The sequence below is a fragment of the Oncorhynchus nerka genome, linkage group LG3, assembly GCF_034236695.1.
Source record: "Oncorhynchus nerka isolate Pitt River linkage group LG3, Oner_Uvic_2.0, whole genome shotgun sequence".
Lineage (NCBI taxonomy): Eukaryota > Metazoa > Chordata > Actinopteri > Salmoniformes > Salmonidae > Oncorhynchus > Oncorhynchus nerka.
Window position 1 is genome coordinate 50635857 of NC_088398.1, and position 16844 is coordinate 50652700.

At 42.5% G+C, this 16844-nt stretch overlaps 1 protein-coding gene across 3 annotated transcripts in view; it reads left to right on the plus strand.

Annotated features, from left to right (window-relative positions):
- LOC115110187 (tyrosine-protein phosphatase non-receptor type 4-like) overlaps positions 1 to 16844 on the plus strand; it is a 127678-nt gene that overhangs the window by 61033 nt on the left and 49801 nt on the right. For 2 of the 3 annotated variants that reach the window (XM_029635621.2, XM_029635639.2), the window contains exons 3-7: positions 8415 to 8534; positions 10122 to 10164; positions 10268 to 10346; positions 11112 to 11156; positions 11352 to 11404. In XM_029635621.2, the coding sequence (XP_029491481.2) occupies positions 8415 to 8534; positions 10122 to 10164; positions 10268 to 10346; positions 11112 to 11156; positions 11352 to 11404 (340 nt within the window). The remainder of the gene's footprint in view (positions 1 to 8414; positions 8535 to 10121; positions 10165 to 10267; positions 10347 to 11111; positions 11157 to 11351; positions 11405 to 16844) is intronic. The other variant, XM_029635629.2, reaches the window with a different exon arrangement.

Below are 16844 nucleotides of genomic sequence, written 5' to 3' on the forward strand. Positions count from 1 at the left end.
ATTCACAGCCATATAAGGAGACGTTAGTAAACACAGCGTCAAAAATCCTGTTAATTTCCTGTTTGAAGTTTCATCTTGGTTTCGCCTGTAGCATTAGTTCTGGGGCACTCACAGATATCTTTGCAGTTTTGGAAACGTCAAAGTTTTTGTCTTTCCAAGGCTGTCAATTCCATGCATAGTCGAGCATCTTTTCGTGACAAAATATTGCGCTTAAAACGGGCGCGTCTTTTTATCCAATAATGACATAGCGCCCCCATAGGTTGAAGAGGTTAACCAACACAAAAACATCATATGGCGCTCTGCATTAGCATGAAACAGCCCCCCCGTGATATGCAACTTTTCGGGGAAGCTAGAAAACAATACACACAGGCAGTTAGAAAAGCCAAGGCTAGCTTTTTCAAGCAGAAATGTTCTTCCTGCAACACAATCTCAAAAAAGTTCTGGGACACTGTAAAGTCCTTGGAGAATAAGAACACCTCCTCCCAGCTGCCCACTGTACTGAGGATAGGAAAAAACACTGTCACTACTGATAAATCCACTAAAATTGAGAATTTCAATAAGCCTTTTTCTACGGCTGGCTATGCTTTCCACCTGGCTACCCCTACCCCGGTCAACAGCACTGCACCCCCCACAGCAACTCGCCCAAGCCTTCCCCATTTCCCCTTCTCCCAAATCCAGTCAGCTGATGTTCTGAAAGGACTGCAAAATCTGAACCCCCTACAAATCAGCCGGGCTAGACAATCTGGACCCTTTCTTTCTAAAATTGCAACCCCTATTACTAGCCTGTTCAACCTCTTTCGTGTCGTCTGAGATACCCAAAGATTGGAAAGCAGCTGCCGTCATCCCTCTCTTCAAAGGGGGGGACACTTGACCCAAACTGCTACAGACCTATATCTACCCTACCCTGCCTTTTCTAAGGTCTTCGAAAGCCAAGTCAACAAACAGATTACTGACCATTTCGAATCCCACCATACCTTCTCCGCTATGCAATCGGGTTTCAGAGCTGGTCATGGGTGCACCTCAGCCACACTCAAGGTCCTTAACGATATCATAACCGCCATCTATAAGAGACAATACTGTGCAGCCGTATTCATTGACCTGGCCAAGGCTTTCGACTCTGTCAATCACCACATCCTCATCGACAGACTCGATAGCCTTGGTTTCTCAAATGATTGCCTCGCCTGGTTCACCAACTATTTATCTGATAGAGTTAAGTGTGTCAAATCGGACGGCCTGTTGTCCGGGCCTCTGGCAGTCTCTATGGGGGTGCCACAGGGTTCAATTCTTGGACCGACTCTCTTCTCTGTATACATCAATGATGTCGCTCTTGCTGCTGGTGAGTCTCTGATCCACCTATACGCAGACGACACCATTCTGTATACTTCTGGCCCTTCTTTGGACTCTGTATTAACAACTCTCCAGACGAGCTTCAATGCCATACAACTCTCCTTCCGTGGCCTCCAATTGCTCTTAAATACAAGTAAAACTAAATGCATGCTCTTCAACCGATCGCTGCCTGCAACTGCCCGCCCATCCAACATCACTACTCTGGATGGTTCTGTCTTAGAATATGTGGACAACGACAAATACCTAGGTGTCTGGTTAGACTGTAAACTCTCCTTCCAGACTCACATCAAACATATCCAATCCAAAGTTAAATCTAGAATTGGCTTCCTATTTCGCAACAACACCTCTTTCACTCATGCTGCCAAACATGCCCTTGTAAAACTGACCATCCTACCGATCCTCGACTTCGGCGACGTCATTTACAAAATAGCCTCCAATACCCTACTCAATCAATTGGATGCAGTCTATCACAGTGCCATCCGTTTTGTCACCAAAGCCCCATATACTACCCACCACTGCGACCTGTACGCTCTCGTTGGCTGGTCCTCGCTTCATACTCGTCGCCAAACCCACTGGCTCCAGGTCATCTACAAGACCCTGCTAGGTAAAGTCCCCCCTTATCTCACCTCGCTGGTCACCATAGCAGCACCCACCTGTAGCACGCGCTCCAGCAGGTATATTTCTCTGGTCACCCCTAAAACCAATTCTTACTTTGGCTGCCTCGCCTTCCAGTTGTCTGCTGCCAATGACTGGAACGAACTGCAACAATCTTTGAAACTGGAAACACTTATCCCACTCACTAGCTTTAAGCACCAGCTGTCAGAGCAGCTCACAGATTACTGCACCTGTACATAGCCCATCTATAATTTAGCCCAAACAACTACCCCTCCCCCTACTGTATTTATTTATTTTGCTCCTTTGCACCCCCATTATTTCTCTCTATTTTGCACATTCTTCCACTGCAAATCTATCATTCCAGTGTTTTATTTTTTAATTTGATTTTTTACTTGCTATATTGTGTTTACTTCGCCACCATGGCCTTTTTTGCCTTTACCTCATCTCACCTCATTTGCTCACATCGTATATAGACTTATTTTTCTACTGTATTATTGACTGCATGTTTGTTTTACTCCATGTGTAACTCTGTTGTACGTGTCGAACTGCTTTGCTTTATCTTGGCCAGGTCGCAATTGTAAATGAGAACTTGTTCTCAACTTGCCTACCTGGTTAAATAAAGGTTAAATAAATAAATACATTTAAAAAAGTAGAGCAAAACTCAATTTTGTGACTCAAAATGGGTCAAAAGTCTACAAAGATCTAGAATAAAGGCGTTGTGCATTTCAGTTAAAATAACTCCCATGTTTATATCCCAGGACAAATTAGCTAGCAACAAACAGCAAGCTAGCTAAATGTCCATGAATGTTTTTGTGTATTTTTACCTGTCCCCAAATTTTAATATAGTTGGTTCAGAGTTGGTTTTGTGATATTTCAACCAGCGTGTCCTAATCGCCTCTGATGTGGATGGACAAAATCAGTATGTGGACACATTCACATGCCTGGTTTTGTCAGCATGTAAGGCTGTACCTGCTTTACGTTAGTTTTAAGTGGCCAAGTAGGCAACTGTGGCTTTTTGATCATAATATAGGCCTACCAGAGTGGTCAACCATCAAACTTTGAGTACATCCATCCTATAACATTTTAACATAGAACAGCTATTTCCATCATTCAGCCGACAGTGGCAGCCAATGTGTGGTGTTCAATGTAGGCATACATACCATGAGACTTTTGAAATTAACCTGTTTATCCACTTGTTCCTCAGTCATGGTGACTGAAAATGTTGTTTGATGCAAGAAACCACTTTGCAAAATACGATTCATTATTATTCCCATACCATTATTAGAGAATCAGACAAATTATGCTACGCTCTGCCTATTAGCTACTTAGCTTATTCAAGACGTCTCAAAATACAATACTGCCCCTTTAAGACAAGAAACTTGACTTGCTTTTCAAAGTTGGCTAGAAATGCATACATTTTGTGCTCTTGTTGGAAGCAACCACTCAACCATTTGACTAGAAATGAGCTATAACATGGTTAATAACGCACTAACTAGCAAATATTATGAACAAATATGCACACGTGGCTACATGTAGCTTTCGCTTTGATCTCAAAACATCTATTCGCAACTGCTCATACTGTAGCCTTATCACAGTCTAGTTCAAGATGAATGGCACAGATCCATTTGGCAGTGGCTATTTCCATATAGGCCTACTGCAGCTCTGATTGCTTATGGGGCACCGGTCTATGGAGAGTGTGGGCCTGAGTCGTGCCTGTCCTACTCCGATGCGCTCTGCCTACAACAAAATCTCTGGCAAAGTTAGTTTTGCTTACTATGTCTTGCATAGTTTTTGTTAAGGTATGCTACATTGAAAGTGGCTAATGCGTTGATTCGATCACAATTCCCACAGTAGAGGGAAATGTTGCTAGTGTTAACTAAAGGGGAAAACTAGAAAATTGAGTGAAGTTCAATCTAGTGCTTCTCTGCAAGGCTGTCCGAGAGTTGCGTGTGTGCAGTTTAGAGAGAACATTGTCCAAGAGTTCATCTGACTTGGTAAGTAGTTAAAGGGCCTCTTTGACAAAATCCCAAACTAATTATAATTTCCCCTTAAAAGCATGGTCATTACTTTTTTACATGAAAGGTGAGGTTAACTTGGCCCCCGACAATAGATCAGAGAGCGACAATCAAGCTGATTTTATTTTCTACCCGTGTATCTGTTATCTGCTGCTCCTGGACAAGCTGCCTCATGTCTTTCCACATTTCCCTCATTCCTCCAGGCTTAGGCTCTAGCAGTGCCCCAAGCCTCTTTTTAAAGACTTTACTAGAGATCCGTCTAGCTTTATGGCTTGTGATTGCAACCATGTACAGTATGTTTAAATGTGAATTCTATATTGTATGTTTATGTTCATACTTGTTTTCTCATACACAGACTTGTGTGCATTGACACCACATCTACTTTAGAGATCTTTCATTCAGACCCCTGGCCTGCATTGACCCTAACATTCCCCCTCTCCTCCCTCGCTAGTCCAGTCCTCACCATCTCAGGCGCTGGCTCACAGATAGAAGTGTGACGATTGATGAAGATCAGCACAAGACTGGTTGTTTGGCCCTGCCTGCCGAGTCGTTCACCCCCCCACTCACCCAGTCTTCAGTGGGGATCTCAGAATAGGCCCATTGCCATTCTCCTCCACAGATGGGCTAGCCCTCTAGTCTCTCAAGTTGCCTCCCAGATAACTGAAGGATCTTTCAAGACGTGTTAATCTAACTTTCCCATTCATTCTAATTACCTCAGTGTCCACCCAGTCTTAAGATAACAACATTGAGACAAGAAACGTCAGCAATTTAACTAGCATGCAATGAGAAGATAAGAGTTGTGTAAATGAACCCCCTTCCCATGCTTCAGAGTGCTGTCCTATCAACGTGTGTGTGTGCGTTTGTTTGGCTGCATTTGCACATTTGTCCTGAGGCTTTTAGAAAGCCAGCGAGGAGGAGACGGCAGCCTGAGAGCTTGCTAGAGTAACACAAAAGAAAGGGCCCACATCCAGTCAGAAAAACCACTTCAGACAGTCAAGGAGCAGCAAATAACACAGAAGGAAAGCATTGGAATAGATTAGGTAATGTCACAATTCCATGCTGACTGAAAATTATTTTCGTGATGTGAAATTTAGGCTCCAAAATCCACAGTCCTCTACTCTCAGCAGTGGGTACTTTTTTTAAAGAATAACCGACAATGACAGATTATTTTACCAAGGTTTTGTCTTGGCGCAACTAGCCTACAGCTGAACATTTTGGTTTTCTGTAGGCCTGTGAGAGACCATTTCCGTGGTGCCTAGCCTATTGGTTGTAAAAGCACAACAACCACACAGTTCATTGGTCTCCATACTACACACCGAGCATTGAGTCAGCTGTGTGAATGTTGAATTCCATGCTGCTACAGTACCCAAGATATATGTCAGACACAGTCACATCCCCCAGGGTGACGTGGAGATGGTGTGTGACTGTTTGCCCTCCATGCGACGTCTGGCTCAGGTTCCCATGCATAACTTTACCAGTGTTTTGTTCTCAACAGAGACATCTGATTGGCCCATTGTCGAGGGTACCAGGGCACAGGTCCAGGGGGAATCCTAGAATGTCAGGTGGCGCTCCTCACCGCCCCCGCTGCTCCTCTCCTCATTTACTTCTCCCACTACACCTCCCACTACCTTTATTATGAATCATCTTCATATTAACTCTCATATCAGCTCTAGAAGCAACGGCAGAGTTATCTTTCTTGGGAATTTGAGGAGCTCCTTGTTTGGCTTGTTTTCCTCTAGATTAGAACATGAGAGGAGTAGAGATGCTGAGCAAGGGTTGACGGGTTCACATACCAGTACTCTTTATTGAAAGTATTTAGACCATGATTTATCGTCACTTAGTTGAAGGGAAAATGATTTGTTACTTGCTGGTTGAAAATACAATCTTCGCAGGACATTCTAATCCGCAGGGTTGCATGGGTGTGAATTTTGGCTTTCCGTTGTGATACACCGATGCGGTAAATTTGTTAATAGACCAATAGGAAAGGGTTCCAGGTTGGATAAATTAAATATTTAAGGGGCCTATAAAAAGTTACCATCACTCTGCGGTCTTTGTCTCCCTCTCATTCAGATCACTTGATTATATTGACCTGGTGATTTAGAAAGCTGAAGTCACCCCCAGCTCACAGGGACCTACTAATCCTGCAGTGGCTAACACAGCAGGGTCAGTGCCAGCCAGAGGGAGAGAGAGGTGTCGCCCTCTGGTATCCTCTAGCCAGGGTTGAGCGCGTAATTGACAGTCAACAGCCCAGAGCTGCCAGTCTGCTGCCTGGGGCTGTGACATGGACCCAACAGACTCTGCAGTCTCTCAGCTGAGACTGCAGTTCTGTGTCAACACCACCACCATCCACTCACTGGCACAACACTGCTGTGATGTGAGTCTCAGGCGAAGCCCTGGGGGAGGAGAGGGCAGAAGGGTGGTTGTCACTGTCCCTAATGGGACTGAGCCAAGGTAGACAGACAGTGCAACCACTCCGGCCTGGCTGTCATGGAGACTTGTGGCATGTGGATTTAACTTGGAGACGTGAACACAGTCTGCCCCCCCCTCAAATCTATGCATAGTCACTTTACCCCTACCTACATGTACTAATTACCTCGACTAACCCGTACCCCTGTATATAGCCTTGTTATTTTTATTTTTTTACTTTTAATTTTATTTTTTTAACTTGAACTGCATTGTTGTTTAAGAGCTTGTAACTAAGAATTTCACGGTAAGGTCTATCTACACCTGTTGTATTTGGCACGTGACAAATACAATTTGATTTGACATACACTACCGGTCCAAGGTTTTCTAAAACCTACTCATTCAAGGGGTTTTCTTTATTTGTACTATTTTCTACGTTGTAGAATAGTAGTGAAGACATCACAAATATGAAATAACACATATGTAATCATGTAGTAACCATTACTGTTAAACAAATCAAAATTCTTTAAATAGCCACCCTTTGCCATGATGACAGCTTTGCACACTCTTGGCCTTCTCTCAACCAGCTTCATGATGTAGTCACCTGGAATACATTTCAATTAACAGGTGTGCCTTGATAAAAGTTAATTGTTGGAATTTCTTTCCTTAATGCGTTTGAACCAATCAGTTGTGTTGTGACGACAAGGTAGGGGTGGTATACAGACGATAGCCCTATTTAGTAGAAGACCAAGTCCATATTATGGCAAAAACCGCTCAAATAAGCGACAGTCCATTTACTTTAAGACATGAAGGTTAGTCAATGCGGAAAATTTCAAGAACTTTGAAAGTTTCTTCAAGTGCAGTCGCATAAACCATCAAGCGCTATGATGAAACTGGCTCTCATGAGGACCGCCACAGGAATGGAAGACCCAGAGTTACCTCTGCTGCAGGGGATAAGTTCATTAGAGTTACCAGCCTCAGAAATTTCAGCCCAAATAAATGCTTTACAGAGTTCAAGTAAAAGACACATTTCAACATCAATTGTTCAGAGGGGACTGTGTGAATCAGGACTTCATGCTCAAATTGCTGCAAAGAAACCACTACTAAAGGACACCAATAAGAAGAGACTTGCTTGGGCCAAGAAACACGAGCAATGGACATTAGACCTGTGGAAATTTGTGCTTTGGTCTGGAGTCCAAATTGGAGATTTTTGGTTCCAACCACTGTCTCTGTGAGACGTGGTGTGGGTGAACGTTTGATCTCTGCATGTGTATTTCCCACCATAAAGCATGGAAGAGGAGGTGTTATGGTGTTGGTGCTTTGCTGGTGACACTGTCGTGATTTATTTAGAATTCAAGGCACACTTAACCAGCATGGCTACCACAGCATTCTGCAGCGATACGCCATCCCATCACGTTTTGGGCATAGTGGGACTCATTTTGTTTTTCAACAAGACAATGATCCAACACACCACCAGGTTGTGTAAGGGCTATTTTACTAAGAAGGAGAGGGATTGAGTGCTGCATCAGATGACCTGCCCTCCACAATCACCTGACCTCAACCAAATTATGGTGGTTTGGGATGAGTCGGACCGCAGAGTGAAGGAAAAGCAGCCAACAAGTGCTCAGTATATTTGGGAACTCCTTCAAGACTGTTGGAAAAGCATTCCAGGTGAAGCTGGTTGAGAGAATGGCAACTGCGCAAATCAATCCAAGGCAAAGAGTGGCTATTTGAAGAATCTCAAATATAAAATATATTTGGATTTGTTTAACACTTTTTTGCTTACTACATGATTCCATGTGTGCTCATAGTTTTGATGTCTTCACTATTATTCTACAATGTAGAAAATAGTAAAAAATAAAGAAAAACCCTTGAAAGAGTAGGTTTTCTAAAACTTTTGACTGGTAGTGTGTGTGTGTGTGTGTGTGTGTGTGTGTGTGTGTGTGTGTGTGTGTGTACGTGTACACACACACAATCAGATGTTTCCCATGAGTAATTATCTTTCTCCCTCCCCGCCTCTCTCCCCCTCTACAGAAACACGACCAGGGTCATGTCTTACTGGATGTAGTGTTTAAGCACCTGGAGCTGACAGAAAGGGACTACTTCGGCCTGCATCTGGCCGACGAATCCTCAGACAGCCCGGTAGGTGCCAAGGTCAGACTCTTAGTGTTGACTGAAGTTGTTTCATCAATTTCCTACAGTCTCCAATTGTCACTGATTGTAGCTTTTTCTGCTCACACCTAAATGTAATTGTCTGTGCCTTTTGGACATCTAGTAGTGTAACAGTCATGGGTAAATGTAGTCTGTAGACTATTGTGTTGCTGTCAGAAATGGAGATGGATTAATACGGCTAAGATGGGGAGGGTTGGAGTGAGTCAAATATGTTTAGAACCAATTCTTCTACATACAGTGCCCTTGGAAAGTAATTCAGACCCCCTTGACTTTCCACATTTTAAGTTACAGCCTTATTCTAAAATGGAAAAAAAAGTTTTTCCCCTCATCAATCTACACACAATACCCCATAATGACAAAGCAAAAACTGTTTTTTAGAAATGTTTGCTAATATTATATTTCCATAAGTATTCAGACCCTTCGCTCAGTATTTTGTTGAAGCACCTCTGGCAGCGATTACAGCCTAGAGTCTTCTTGGGTATGATGCTACAAGCTCAGCAAACTATATTTGTAGAGTTTCTCCCATTCTTCTTTGCAGATCCTCTCAAGCTCTGTCAGGTTGGATGGGGAGCGTTGCTGCACAGCTATTTTCAGGTCTCTCCAGAGATATTCGATCAGGTTCAAGTTCGGGCTCTGGCTGGGCCACTCAAGAACATTCAGAGACTTGTCCCAAAGCCACTCCTGCGTTGTCCTGGCAGTGTGCTTAGGGTTGTTGTCCTGTTGGAAGTTGAAACTTTGCCCCAGTCTGAGGTCTTAACCTGCTCCATAGCGCTCTTCATCAAGGATCTCTCTGTACTTTGCTTCCCTACTGACAATTTCTTCGACCTCATGGCTTGGTTTTTGCTCAAACAAGACTTTCAACGGTGGGACCTTATATAGACCGGTGTTTGCCTTTCCAAATTATGTCAAATCAATTGAATTTACCACAGGTGGACTCCAAGTTGAATAAACATCAAGGATGATCAATGGAAACAGGATGTACCTGAGCTCAATTTCGAGTCTCATAGCAAAGGGTCTGAATACTTATGTAAATAAGGGATTTCTGTTATTTTTATACATTTGCGAACATTTCTAAAAACCCGGTCACTTTGTCATTATGGGGTATTTTGTGTAGATTCAGGATTTTTAATTTTTTTGTTTAAAACATTTTAGCAAAAGGGGTCTGAATACTTTCTGAAGACAATATAATCGAATCTACAATTCATCTGTTAACATACAGGCTTCCAACACGATTTAGGCTAACGGAACACATTGCATGCCACTACACACTACTACACCACAGCTTGCTGCTCAATGACCCACACTGATGCAGTGTTAAGATCAACACGCGTTGTTGGCAGAGTCCTCATCACCCCTCCATAAATGCTGTGTACTGTCACTACGGTGTGGTCAATTTGTATTTAGCTAGTATCTAGCTACAGATCAACATGACCCTGCCTGCATTTACCTTATGGAAAGCAGAGGTGGGATGAGGTAAAGTGAGAGGTGGAGGGGGCTGACTAGTGAATAATTGAGTGAGCAGGGTTGCTGAGGAACTTGTCTGAGTTTCTCCTCATCTATATTTTACAGAGGTGGCTGGATCCAAACAAACCCATAAGGAAGCAGTTAAAAAGTAGGTGAACATTCAATCTACTGCTCAGAAATTGATGGATTAACAGGGAAGTGGTTGTTTTTAAAGTGGAAATACAATAATCTGTCTCATTGTACATTTATAGGGGGATCGCCTTATAATCTGAGCTTCAGAGTGAAGTTCTTTGTGACAGACCCAAATAAACTTCAGGAAGAGTATACTAGGTAAGGATACTAATAAAGAGTACACTAGATAAGGACCTGCCATGTCATGCCCATATAAGGAGACAAATTACACAGGGTAACTGTTAAACTATAGGCCAGTATTACACTAACCAAAGCCCTAAACCGCTAATCGTACTAATGGGGATGAATAGATTAAACTTGTTAGGAATAGGTCCTGCAGGGTTTTAGAGCTCGCTACCAGTTAAAGACTAGAATCGACATGGTACATAGATTAGCCAAAAAATGACAAATTACACTGCTGGAAGCCTTGCACACAGCTAGTCATAAACAGGGGAGTAGCATGCCATGGATGTTCTTTGCCTCTATTGCTGGGGATTCCATACATGGTCAATAGAAACAGAGTTACAGTCTGGATACTCCCGTGTTGTTTAATCAATTTATGCTCTCAAGCATTTCCTTGCTCATCCAGCCTTATCAAGTGAGTGTACCACTTTGTATATCTAAGATACAGAGGCATGGATCTGTTCTGGATGTGCACCATTGATTCCAGACACCACACAACACTGCTGATGAGCACTCACACTATGATGAGATGAATTCAGTATTAGTTACAACACAGTCGACAAGTTAAGTCATAGAAATGTAGCCTAAGCAATAAGCATCAGAGAAGCTCCATGTGAGTGGGTCCTGTTCAGTCATTCTACTGTAATTGGATTGTGGATTATCCAAGTGTGTTCTATTGCCCATAATCATAGAGACATGTTTATCACGTTGTTGGTGTAACTGCTCTCCTTATTCCACTAGGTACCAGTATTTCCTCCAGCTCAAACAGGACATCCTGACAGGAAGGTGAGTTGGCTGTCCTTTATTTACACTGGTTCAGCAGCACGCTCGCACACCGCTCTAGTGACCTTACAAATTCTACCTGCCCAGCACTTTGACACACTACTCGAATAGAGCTGCCATTGGTAAAAGCTTTGATTTTCATATTGATCCAAATGAATCAATGTCATGACTTGTGTGTTTGTGATTTGTGGCCCACAGACTGCCCTGCCCGCACAACACTGCCGCGGTCCTGGCATCCTACTCTGTTCAATGTAAGTTCCAATCCCCAGGCGTGCTTCCAGAGATGCACACGATAAACATAAATAGGGATATGTAGCTACTGGTAGTTAGTTTACCCATTTGATCTCTGTTGTGTCATATGAGGCTGCACAGTGTTTGGCCACTAAGTGACTCAAATGCTTTTAGTGTGAGGGGGCTAGGAAGATTTGTGTTGAAAGCTTTTAGCTGAGGGTCAGTGAACTCAGCAGGACTTTCCAATAGTCCCTTGTCGTGTGCCAACTTGCATAACGTTTTACGGCGTCAAATGTATTATTTAATTATCTCGCCTAGGGCTGTGGCGGGCATGAAATTTCGTCAGCCGGTGATTGTCAAGCAAATAACTGTCGTTCTCACGGTAATTGACCATTAATTAACAAACCCATTTAGCATCTCCTGGCTTCCACACACAGTCTACAAGCCAAGAAGTCTAGTAAATCCATGCAACATAGCCTACACCTTCACAATAATTCCAATATTTTCGACGGGTCTAAAGAAACATGATATGAGAATAATTTCTGAAGAAAAGAATAGCATACCACAAATGGCTGTGGGCTACACTAGTTCATTTAGCAGACTAGATTTGCTTATAATTCCGTGGCATTATATTATTTTATAGATTGAAGAATGCAATTGAACAAAGCTGAATAAAATAAGTGTTTCCTCAATTAGTTGAGGGAGTGCGCACATGCGGCTATTCTGTGTTGAGCGGTTAACAAAGAAATAGTTACTCCTATATGCTTCGTTTAGACTTTATGGAGCTTTAGTTGTTCTACAAACGTTGGGCAATATGTTTCGATTTTTAATATATTGTAAGGCTGCATGATGAGAATCTAATGATTTGAAAAGGCAGAGCTCTGCTTTGTCTTTTGCGCAGGCTGTTGTCTCTCAAATCAAATGCTATTGGTCACATACACACGTTTTGCGAAATGCTTGTTCCTAGCTCCGACAGTGCAGTAGCATCTAATAATTCAATACACACACACACATCTAAAAGTAAAAGAATGTAATTAAGAAATATATAAATATTAGATTGAGCAATGTCGGAGTGGCATTGACTAAAATAGAGTAGAATATAATACATATGAGATGAGTAAAGCACTATGTAAACATTATTAAAGTGAATATGGTTCCATTATTAAAGTGGCCTGTGATTCCATGTCTAAGACAGCAGCCTCAAAGGTGCAGTGCTGTGTAACCGGGTGGAAGCCGGCTAGTGATGGCTATTTAACAGTCTGATGGCCTTGAGATAGAAGCTGATTTTCACTCTCTCTGTCCCCGCTTTGATGCACCTGTACTGACCTCTCCTTCTGGACGATTGCGGAGGGAACAGGCCATGACTTGGGTGGTTGATGTCCTTGATGATCTTTTTGGCCTTCCTGTGACATCGGGTGCTGTTGATGTCCTGGAGGGCAGGTAGTTTGCCCCTGGTGATGTGTTGGGCAGACCGCATCGCCCTTTGGAGAGCCCTGCGATTGCGGGAGGTGCAGTTGCTGTACTAGGCGGTGATACAGCCCAACAGGATGCTTTCAATTGTGAATCTGTAAAAGTTTGAGGGTTTAACCTCTTAAGTCGACCCTCTACTTTTTTGAACATTCTGTTAAAAATCGCGCAACATTTCAGCGCCCTGCTACTCATGCCAGGAATATAGTATATGCATTTGCTTAGTCTGTGTGGATAGAAAACACTCAGACGTTTAAAAACTGGTTAAATCACTGCTGTGGCTTTACCAGAACGGCATTTACATCGAAAAGCACAGGAAAAACTGATCACTGAAAATGGGAAAATATATCCATGCGCTACTTGAACCCATTGATAAAGGTGAACCACAATTAATTGACTGAGGTTGCAGTACCTACAGCTTCCACACGGTGTCTAGAGTCTTGTCATTTCCCTTCGAGTTTTTTCTTGGTCAAACACATACAGGACACCGTATCTCCTCCGGTCTAGGACCGGATATTTTCGTTGAGTTTCTAGCCGGACATTTTTCCAGACGGACAGCTAATGATTTTTACATCGCCTCCTGATGAATTTTATCGCTTATTAACGTTTACTAATACCTAAAGTTGCATTACAAACGTATTTCGAAGTGTTTTGTGAAAGTTTATCGTCGACTTTTTGAATTTTAAAAAATGACGTTACGTTTTGAAACAATGTTTTTTTCGTTTATCACACAGTCTACATATAACGATATCTAGGCTTTATATGGACCGATTTAATCGAAATAAAGACCCAAATAGTGTTTATGGGACATCTAGGAGTGCCAACAAAGAAGATGGTGAAAGGTAATGAATGTTTTCTATTTTATTGTGCGGTTTGTGTAACGCCGAAATGCTAATTATTTTGTTTACGTCCCCTGTGGGTCTTTTGGGGTGTTGCATGCTATCAGATAATAGCTTCTCATGCTTTCGCCGAAAAGCATTTTAAAAATCTGACTTGTTGCCTGGATTCACAACGAGTGTAGCTTTAATTCGATACCCTGCATGTGTATTTTAATGAACTTTTGAGTTTTAACTAATACTATTAGCATTTAGCGTAGCGCATTTGCATTTCCAGAGCTCTAGTTGGGACGCAAGCGTCCCGAGTAGAAGCAACAGGTTAAGGTGGGACCACAAATTCACAATTTTGCAAGCACTTGATAATGCCTCGAATTTCACGACGGCATCCCCTTTGTGTCACTGCGACAACTGTCAAAAGACGTGTTACGAATCCCTTTTGGCTCGACAGTCTAGGGGGGATGGTAATGAGACCCGTAACATAACTCATGCAAATTATTATTGTGACAAAGTAAAAGTGTGAACGAAATAACCACGACAACAGAAATCTACCGTCAAACTCCAGGTTTATTTATAAACACACGGTAATGGGGGGAGCAGGAAAAGGGGCTGAGCTGGACCCAAGGAAAGAAACAATAAGTATTCAAAAACACCCCTAAGCTAGACTAGCCTACTTTAACAACAGCTAACTAACTAACCAAAAATACAGTGGGTGGTCCGCCCAGTTCTAACTAGTGTATTTAACAAAGTTCACCTACGGGTAGTGTATGCCCATGGGCGACTTGTCTTGGTTTCCCCCTTTTCCCACCAGCAACAAACAAACACCATAACCAAAAACAATACTCACAGGTGATGACAAAGTGCTATGAGGTGCTTAAACAAAAGAGAGGTTAAGACACAAAGCGAGAGTGAAACACAGAGACCTACAGACATGGCATTTACAGAGAGATTGAGCTCTAGAACAAACAAATGATGGGGTTTTTAAACCATGGGGAAGGAACTGTGATAGGGTAGGAAATAGGAGGAGGTGTGTCTTCTGATTGATAATTGATTGTTGACTGATTGGGGAGTGATGGTTTTCACCTGTGAGGGGAGAAGGAGAGAAAAGAAACACACACAGGATACACACACACACAGGATAACTGTATCCGTAACAGACGTATCTGGTAAATTCACTCTGGCTATCTACTCCGATTTCAGAGCACTCTCGTCTGAGTGTGCCAGAGCGCAGAATAACTGATGAATTTACGAACGCTCAACACCTGTTGAATATGGCCGGTGTCAGTAAACGTTGGCAAAAAGTGTAATTAAATTGCCAGCAGTACAGTTGCAGTCACCAACGCTAACATAAACGGCCTAACCAGCTCTTCTAGAGTGTAAAATGGTCAGTGTGAGCTGTTCTCTCATTTTTGTCTGGAAGTAGCTAGCAAGCTAGCCAATGTTAGCTAGTTAGTTTGGGTGCTTGACTACTGCTGTTTAGTCAGAACGCTCGGATCAACACTACTCCTCGGCCAGAGCGTCCAGTGTGTGCGCTGAACGCTCTGAGTGTGAAATGCTCTGAATTTACGAATGGACAATCTTAACAACACTGAGTTTACGAACACCCAGAGCACAATCTGGCACAACAGATTCAATTACGAACACACCATAGTATAAACCAGCCTTTAGTCTTAATCTTTGGTCGTTTAGTACATAGCCTCACATGTTAATCCTTAGAGTTGGGTGGGGCTAAAGCTTAAGAGGGTGTGAAAGATGCTGAATGGGTGTAGACAAAGTAGAGCTCTCCAGTAGGTGTACCAAATATTCAATGGCCATTTTCTCAAAAGTGAGGTTACAAGTTGATCAACTTTCAAAGCAGAATTATTTTCCCATTGTTCCTCAACTGTAGTGTATGATATACCATTTTCTAGCTCTGAGTCGCTACTTTTATCCAATGTTTTTATTGGACTGTTGTGAGTATCTGTCAGCTCTGTGGCTTGTCAACTCCTGTCACTGATGGCTAAACCCCCTTAAGATACTTTTTTTTTGTCAACCCCCCCCCCCCCCAAATGTAATCACTGTTCTGCAACATAGCAAGCACTTGAATTGTTTAAGCATATTAGACCTAAGGGATCATATTGGCTTTATAAATGTTGTTTTATGTACTAAATCTAGAAGAACATACCATGCTAACGAAATTAGCCCTGGAGAATTTAATTGTGCATTAAAACAAAACAAAAAGAAGTTTGGAGATTTGTATTACATATTTTATTAATCAAATGTTAGAATTAAACAATCAAGGCCTTTTAAACACTTGGACAATTGTAAGAACTAAATGTCCTTTATTGGGTCAGATTGAGTTTACAACAATCCAGTTAGTTACATTTTATTTAAAAAATAAATAAATAGGTTGTTCCTTTGCGTGATGTCATAGCTGATACTTTAGTCTATCAAAATAGATATTTCAAATGTTAATCTTTCAAGAATCCCCGAGCTCTAAAACTGCAACATTTTCTCTCATCCTCATGACAAAGTGTAAAAAAAAAAGCATGAGATTATCTATAAAACTGCACATTTCCTCTTGGACCTTGAGGGGGGGGCCCTATGAAACTGCGCTACGCCACTGAAGTAGATAAAATACTATGTTGCAGAGTACTGCTGCTGCTCAGCCTTGAACAGACATGTCCAGAATACTGTAGCACAATATAGCCTTTTCAGCTCAGCTCAACTCCTCATGGGAAAGAATAGCCGAGTCGCCCAGCAGCTCAACTCCGTAACCAACATGCTATCTACATGTTAGCCTAGCCTAGTGGTCTACAGCTAGCACAGAGCCACATTCTCCAATTGTAGTGGGCCGTTAGCCTGAGTGCATCTTGTCAACTTTTCATCAGATTGACCTTAATAATGACTCCTGACGGATTGGAGGGGAGAGGGTTAGGGGTATGTTCCTCATTGTCTGTCCCATTTCCACTGCAGCGGCCCGCTGAGGCTTGCCTCACTCTCCAGGGCTTTTCATTGGGAGTCTCATTGCTATATAGGTCACTGGAGGGATTTGAACTGCACCGCCATGTAACACAACCACCCCGTGTCCATGTCCAGACACTTACTTAGGCCTATATTAGCTCAATGTCTCTACTCATGAGAAGGGTTTCATGCTATTTTAACCATGGGGTTAAGGGTA